The sequence below is a fragment of the Crocuta crocuta genome, unplaced genomic scaffold (genome assembly GCF_008692635.1).
Source record: "Crocuta crocuta isolate KB4526 unplaced genomic scaffold, BGI_CrCroc_1.0 scaffold133, whole genome shotgun sequence".
Taxonomy (NCBI): Eukaryota; Metazoa; Chordata; class Mammalia; order Carnivora; family Hyaenidae; genus Crocuta; species Crocuta crocuta.
The window spans coordinates 4,647,374-4,654,836 of NW_027529438.1; the positions used below are offsets into that span (position 1 = coordinate 4,647,374).

Genomic DNA, 7,463 nt, shown 5'->3' on the forward strand with positions numbered 1-7,463 from the left:
TCAAAGAGGGGGGGGGGGGGGGGGAAAGAGGGCCAAGGTAAATGTGTGGATCGTGTCCGGCTGCGGCCTCTCTGGTTATTCATGCACTTCCCCTGTGTCTCTCAGTAAAGCTCCTTTGAAAAAAATCCCTCTGTATCAGGGGAACCAAGGGAGAAGTCTTCTACTGGTTACAACCACAGGAACAGGGGAGGGAGACATCTGCTATGGGCCAAGAACTGCGTTGGCAACATAAACAATCCAAAACCCTGGGGCAAAAGGGGGCGTGTGCCGCCTCTGGGTTCCTTCCCACCAGGGCCATTTCTGAGACGGCCGCAGACATGCCAAATGTCAGAGAAGCGGGAGTGCCGATCCACCATCGACGGCAGGGACACCAGCCTCGTGTCTGAACAGGAACACGGTAAGGGGTAACTTCCTCCCTTGAAGCCTGGAGACTGTGCGGGGGGAAGGGCAGAGGGTCAAATCCTGGGGGCCCCTGCTGTTTGAGGCCCCTGTGCAAATCCCAACAGACCACGGTGGGACCTGGCAGCAGCAAATGCCTTCAGGCATGACTTCAGTTTGTGCTACGATGTGAACAGTAAAGAGAGAACGGTATGTATGAGAGAGAACGGAATGTGCCAAAATACGGGCACCTACGTGGCTCAGTCGGTCAACCATCTGACTTAAGGTTTGGCTCAGGTCATGATCTCATAGCTTGAGGGTTGGAGCCCCGAGGAGGACTGTGTGCTGACAGCGAGGAGCCTGCTTGGGATTCTCCCTCTCCCTCTCTCTGCCCCTCCCCTGCTTGCTCTCGCACACGCACTCCTGTCTCTTTCAAAATATATAAAGTTAAAAAAGTGCCAAGATCTGAGCCCTAGAACCTCATTTGTTGCAGGCAGAAAGGCACCAGCAGCTGAGCAGACCTCCAAGATCCACTGGCAGGAGGTCCAATCCAGCCTCGGCCCCTGCTGCTGCAGGGGAGGCTCACATCGTTTCCAGGCCCCAGCTCCGCTGGGATAGGAAGAAGTCACAGCTGGCCTGTGGACCCAGATTCCCATCTCCTGGCCATTCTCTCTGCTATTTCGGTATGTTCTACAGACGTAATTAAAGTGTCAAGCCAGTTGTCCTGGACGTTGTGAAGAAGCACATGACGCCGGCCGGCCCGCTCTCGCTGCAAGAGACCTTTAAAAGCAGAGTTTTCTCCAGGCGGTACGGAACTCAGAGAGCCCTGTTCTGGCTGGAAAAAGCGAACTGTGGCTGCCAGTGAGGCCAGATGACAAGGAACTGATTCCGCTGTGACTGGTGAGCTTGGAAGAAGACCCAGGCTTAGACGGAAGTCGTCATGATATCAGCCTGTGACACTGAGTGCAGGGCCCAGCTAAGCCGTGACAGACCCCTGGGATCACGCGCTAGAAGGCGTGTGCTGCTGGACAGCGCTCAGCTCATGGGAATTTGCTAAGAACCCAGTGCACCCCGTCATGACTGCTCATGTATTCCCTGCAGCCATAGGAGGCCCTGGCCTTGCTCTCCCCAGCCTGTCCACATGCTGCAGTCCCCGAGGCAGCCTGTCCTGGCCCAGGGACCCACCTGGCCCTCCGCTTGCGCACCCTCCGCTCGTGCTCCGCCTCCTCGTAGTAGTATTCGTTGTGGCTGTTGTCGCGTCTCCGGGCGGCCGCTGCGATCACAGCCCGGGACTGCCCCGTGGAGTTGTTGGTGCTGTTTTCTGCACAGGAGCAGGAGACACAGGGACGGTCACGTCACAGCACGCTTGCTTCCCATCCCGGGAGGTCTGCAGACAGCAACCTGACGGGTCCAGAGGCTGTGCCCACCCGCCGCAATGCCTCCCGTCCCGACACTCCTGGCCATGACCGGGAGAGGCCCACAGGAAAGCACCAGAGAGGGCGCTGGAGGGCACGGGTCCTGCACACGGGTCCTCCCCTCCTGCACTGGGAGGACCCCAGCTCAGAGAGCTGAGGGCTCAGGACCAGGGCTGGGGAGCAGATGCAGAGGAGTCAGATGGAGGGGGACACACCACGGCATAGAGGGACAGCAAGGAGAATCAGCAGCTAACGCCAGCCACCTGGAGCCAAGGGAAATGACGGAACAAAGGGCCTGGGGAAGCAGGGAAGAGTCTGAGAGAGAAACGGGAAGCAGACGGGAGGGCAGGGGAGCAGGGCCGCTCACCCTCTCCGAGGGAATACACCTTGAAGCCAGACACTTTCTTGGCCAGGACGGACTTGGGCAGGTTGAGGAGGGCAGGGTTGTAGACGGGGAAGTCATGGTAATACTTCTCCAGGATCCACACGGCCACACGCTGGATGCTGTAGGGGAGAGGGCAGGAGGGGGAGGGAGAAGGGACAGACAGGGGTGCGGGGGGGAGGGAGACATCAGGGTAGGTTGGCAGGGCGGGAAAGGACACAGGACAGGGGCAGGCTGCTTCCAAGAAGCCTGGCTCAGGGCCCAAGCTCCACTCACCAGGCTCCCAGGCCTTCCCCAGGGATGGGGCCCCTAGTCCCCTGCTGTGCTGAAGCCCAGGGCTTGGGTCCCCAGCAAAGGCTCATCTCACCCCCTGCAAGTCCCCCAAGATTCCCTACAGGACCAGAAGGAGCCCCTGATACTCTGTGAGGCCTGGGGTGGGGGGTGGGGGCAGAGGAACTCTCCCCTCTTCTCCGGGGGGCCCTCGCATGGCCAGCTCATCTCAGTGACCACCCACTCAGGGGCTCAAAGAGGCAGCGCCTCCAGGGAAGGTTTGAAAAGTGATTCCCAAAGCCCCGTCCGAGCCGCACACCTCTGTCCAGCCCTCTCAAGGTCCCCGATGACCAACCTAGGTCTCTCCCCACTCCTAACCCCCGGCCCAGCGCCCCCGGCCCCATCTGCTCCAGCGGCCCGCAGGCCCCTGCCCGCCCCGCCCGCCCCTCCCGGCCGCGCCGCACCTGAGATGGCCCACGTTGTAGAAGCGGNGACCACGGCCAGGTAGTGCACGAAGAGCAGGGCGTCCACCAGCGACACGGCGAACTGCACGACGCCCTGGTAGCTGCGCTCGCGGGCGTCCAGGATGCGCACGCCGTAGAAGAGCCAGTAGGAGACGACGAGCAGGAAGACGAGCACCATGAGCAGCGCGCGCAGCACGAACACGCGGGGCAGCGAGGCCTTGGGCCGGCGGAAGAAGAGCGCCCAGCTGCCCAGCAGCAGGATGAGCAGCTTGAAGGCCACGGAGATGAAGAGGCCCTCGCAGGCCGTCCCGCACGGCTCCAGCTCCTCGCGCCACAGCAGCGGCGGCAGCAGCAGGAAGGCCAGCGGCGTGAGGAACGAGAGCAGCGCCAGCGTGGCCCCCGCCGCCACACCCAGGTGCCGGGAGCAGTCCAGCGGGACGCTGTCCTCCATGTCCTTAGCGATGCGCGTGAGGTCATCGTGCGAGATGCTGTGCTCTGAGGTGCCCGTCACTACCGTGGTGGTCTCCCCCCAGTTGTCATCCTGCAGCAGGGAGAGCGGGAGGCGGGAGGGGGGAGGCAGAGAAGCAGCAAGGGAGGCGAGGGGAGGGGGAGGCGGAAGGGGGGAGGGGGAGGCNGGAAAGAGGAAAAGAGAGGGGAGGGGAGGGATGAAGAAGGGAGGGCAGGGGAAGGGTATAGGGAGGAAGGGGGAGGAGGAAGGGGGAGAGGAGGAGGAGAAGCAGGAAGGAAGGGGAGAGGGGAGGGGTGTGGGGGGGAGGGGAGGGGAAGGAGGAAAAGTGGGGGTGGAGACAGCCCAGCAAGAGAGAAGAGAGGGCAGTCAGCCCATATGCCACCACCAAAGTATTTACTGAGCTCCACTGTGTGCCCAGGCTCGGCCTCCTCAGGGCTGGCGCGTCTGAGGCTGGACCCTCACTGCACAGTCCCACCCCGGAGGACGTCAACCTTTTTCTTAAAAACAGATGATTTTAATGTTCTTCCAAAATTGAGAATCACTGAACTAAACAATCTCTAGGGCCTGTTTACTCAAAATGGGGCCTGGGGCCCAGCAGCGCAGACGCCTCCGGGAGCTTACTAGATAGAACTGCAGTCTCAGGCCCCACCCCACGTGGACTCAGCCAGAATCTGCATTTTAACGAGACCCCCACGAACCACTGAAACGTGAAATGTTAGTGTGAAGGGGGGCACCCAGCGGGCCGAGCGAGCAGGGTCCGCAGGGGCAGGGCCCGGCGCGGCCAGGTGCAGACTGGGCAGGCCACCCGCAGGCCAGGCTGAGCGCTGACAGCCTGTTCTCCGACATCCAAAGCCACTCAAGCTTTCTGATTAAGGGGTGACCTGAAAAAGGCAGTGTGGTGAAGGGCAGAGGACTGGGGGGCGGGGGGGGGCGGCAGATGATTAGTGCCTGGCATGGGAGACGGCAGACATAGGGCCACTCTGGGTCTCTGGTCTGCCCAGCTAGCTCTGCCGTCCGAACGTTGCTGGAGGCGGGGAGTAGACAGGCCAAGGTCAAGTGTCCTGAGTATGGTCCAGTCGAGCTATCTCTGCAGACGCCGGACACCCTCCCAGAGAGGGGCCCCAAGACCACCAGTGGCCATCAGTGCCCACACCCTTCACTCCTAGACGGCCCGGGGATACAGAGTCACAGGACTTAGACACGGGATGGGGAGCGCAGGGGGTGCCCGACAGGGTCAGTGATTAGGGGGTGACGAGTCTCCCCTCCCAAGCGCAGAAGAGTCTCATCTGATGACAGAAAGTGGGTGTACTGATCCCTTCCAGCTCGAGGAACTGGGTCTACTCCTCACCGTAGGTTGACCTCCAGACACACTGCCTACCCCTCCCCCACCGGCGTGAGCTGACCATGTCTCGGGGTCCCTTCAAGAACTCAGGACGCCAGGTGTCAGGGAGAAGACGGGATTGGGAAAGAGGGAGAAAGAATATTGCCCTTAGGCACTCATCTGCTCCCAGACCCAGGAAGTCCCGGTGCCCGTCACACCTCCTGTAGCGCCCTTCCTTCTTCCAGAGCAGAGGCGTGAGACACAGAACCTCAGGGTCACCCCAAATCCTGCCTCTGCCCCAATCCAGCACTGAGGTCTGCCTACTGACCTTCCTACCCGGTGAGCACAGCGCGCCAGAGGTTAGAGCACCCTGCTCACCCCGCCCCAGGGTCTTCTCCCTCGCGTGTCTCCGCCGACTCCTCCCACACCTGCGTCCAGCTCCAGACCCCGGCGGTGCAGTTCTGCAGCCCGACACCAGAGGGCGCGGCAGAGCCCGCGCCTGAGGCGCAGGGAAAACTCCGGGCTGCCCACGCCCCCCGGGCCACACCCACCGCCCCCTCCTACCCCAGGCTCTCAGCCCATCTGACTGCCGGGCCTCAGCCCAGAGGAACCAGGCAATTCCCATTCCACGGCCCGGGTCACCCTAGCTCTCTGAGAAAAGGAGAAGGGGGCTGCGGCTTCCAAAGGGATCTCTGCTGAAATTCCCTGACTTCTACGGAAACAGGTCCTACCTCGGGACACCAAGCACCAGGACGTGTGACACGTGATGCCCTCCCCGATGGGGCCTCTGTCCGAAGAGAGCAGGGTTCCAGGCCCTTCCCCTCGGACGGACGTCCAGGCTCACGGGTCAGCCTGAAAACCCCTGGCCTGGCCCCACGCCCCCGGTGCTCACCCGCTCATCCCCTCGCGTGGACTCGTTGTCCAGCAGCGGCTCCCCTGGGGCCTGGATCGTCACCGACTTGTCGCCGCGGCTCCCGTCTCGGCTCTTAGAGCGGTGGCGGTCCCGGCGGTCCCTGCGGAAGGCGGCCGGGGGCACAGGTCAGAGTGGGGGACCTGGGTCTTCTCAGCGGCAACTATCCCCAGCCCTGTGCACGCCCACCTCTCCCCCAGCCGTGTCGCCCCCAGTCTGCCCACCTGTGCTTGCGGGAGCTGCGGGAGTGGCCCGACTTGTAGGAATAGCCCGAGTACTGGGACTCGGTGTCCATGGCGTCTGAACGCCGCGCCTTGTAGCGCTCCAGGGCCACAGGCCGGGGCCTTTTGGGGGGCCCCACAGCCACCTCCTTCAGCACCGGCTTCTTCAGGCCAAGGGGCACCTTCAGGAAATCAACCGTCACCCTGAGGGACTCTATTTTGCTGGACGAGTGGGCTTGTCTCAGAGAAAATCAAGCGGCGCTCCTGAGAAGAGGAAGCCGCCGGTTAGGAGTAGCGGCAGCTCCCGGGCGGTCAGGGCAGAGAGGTGACCATCCCCAAAGGGCGGCTGCCAGGGGAGCTGTGCGAGCCCGGCGCTACCCCTGACCGGTCCACCCCAGTTCCTGCTCTGTCCAGTGGGCCTGGCTCCTCCTGCCCTGCCTCCTAGAGAGAGCACCCCGAGGCTGTGCCAGCGGCTTTGGGGTACAGGGCAGATGGCCAGCAGAGGCCACTAGGAATGACCCAGCCCGGGACCCCCTGGAGCGGAGAGCCAGGGCAACGCTGTCCTTATTCTCAGCCAGGAAAACTGGCTCAGAGAGGGCAGGTTCTGGCCAGGCTGACGGGCTGGACCAATGGAGACCTCACAGAGCGGAAAGCAGCTGGCTTCTGTCCCGGCCTCTCCTTCCCCCTCATCTTCCCCCCACTCGCGACTTCTGAGAGTGCCCACGGGGTGGGGGTGGGGGGCTGCTCACAGCTGCCTCTCCTGTCCCAGTCTCGCCAGCACCTGCGTCAAATACACCCACAGTTACAGGCCAGGTCAGGCTGGCTGCTCCGCAGAGAGAGAGAGAGTGTGTGTGTGTGTTCATGCACACAAGGGAGCGGGGTGAGGGATGGAAACTATGGGTAACGTGGGTAGGGGGAGCAGGGAGGAGAAGGCATCGGAAATCATTCTCAGAAGGCCTGAAGGCCTGAAACGGGCAACGCGGTGCTGAATCTGCTGTGAGTGTGCTCAGGGCAGCATCTGTATTCGATTCATTCACCTTCTAGCTCTGCGGAGAATGAGCTCTTCTCCCCACTTCCCCAGCCCTCACCAGCCACCTGCTGGGTCCTCAGAGCCCACCGGCCACCAACTAGCAGCCAACCTGGCACCTTGCTCCCGAGCCCACCTCCATGAGCGCGCCTGACTCGGCCAGGCCCACGTGTGTTTCCCAGCCCCCCCCCGTGCGGGGCCATCAGCTCACTTGCAGGCACCCCTGTGCACCATGCACCCTGCGAGGCCCCGGGGGGGGGGGGGCGTGATGGGGGGGAACCCGACCCCGCATTTCCAGGCTGGCGGGGAACGGGCACACTGAACAAGTAAACTGGATGACTGCACTGCAGGAGTGATGGCCGGAAAAGGGCACAAAGCCAGGAGAGACAGCTATGGGGGCTGCGACTTTAAACTGAATGGTTCTAGAAAGTGTCTCTGAGAAAATGACACCTGAGCCTGAAGGAAGAACAGCAGTGAACCAGGTGGAGTGGAGGACAGAGGAGGGGACGAGAGAGGCAGGAACCTGAATTCGGGAAGACAAGGAGCCTGGAGTATTTCAAGAGCCAGCAGGAGCGAGGAAGACGATGGCTGGAGAGGTAGCAGGCA

At 62.4% G+C, this 7,463-nt stretch overlaps 1 protein-coding gene across 1 annotated transcript in view; it reads right to left on the minus strand.

The window, feature by feature from the left end:
* The window catches only part of VANGL2 (VANGL planar cell polarity protein 2), a 7,963-nt gene extending 2,059 nt beyond the window's left edge, over positions 1-5,904 (minus strand). Inside the window, 6 exon segments of the mRNA XM_077759980.1 lie at positions 1,564-1,699; positions 2,161-2,297; positions 2,910-2,937; positions 2,940-3,450; positions 5,592-5,712; positions 5,834-5,904. Of these exon segments, the coding sequence (XP_077616106.1) occupies positions 1,564-1,699; positions 2,161-2,297; positions 2,910-2,937; positions 2,940-3,450; positions 5,592-5,712; positions 5,834-5,904 (1,004 nt within the window).
* Between the last annotated feature and the right edge of the window lie 1,559 nt (positions 5,905-7,463).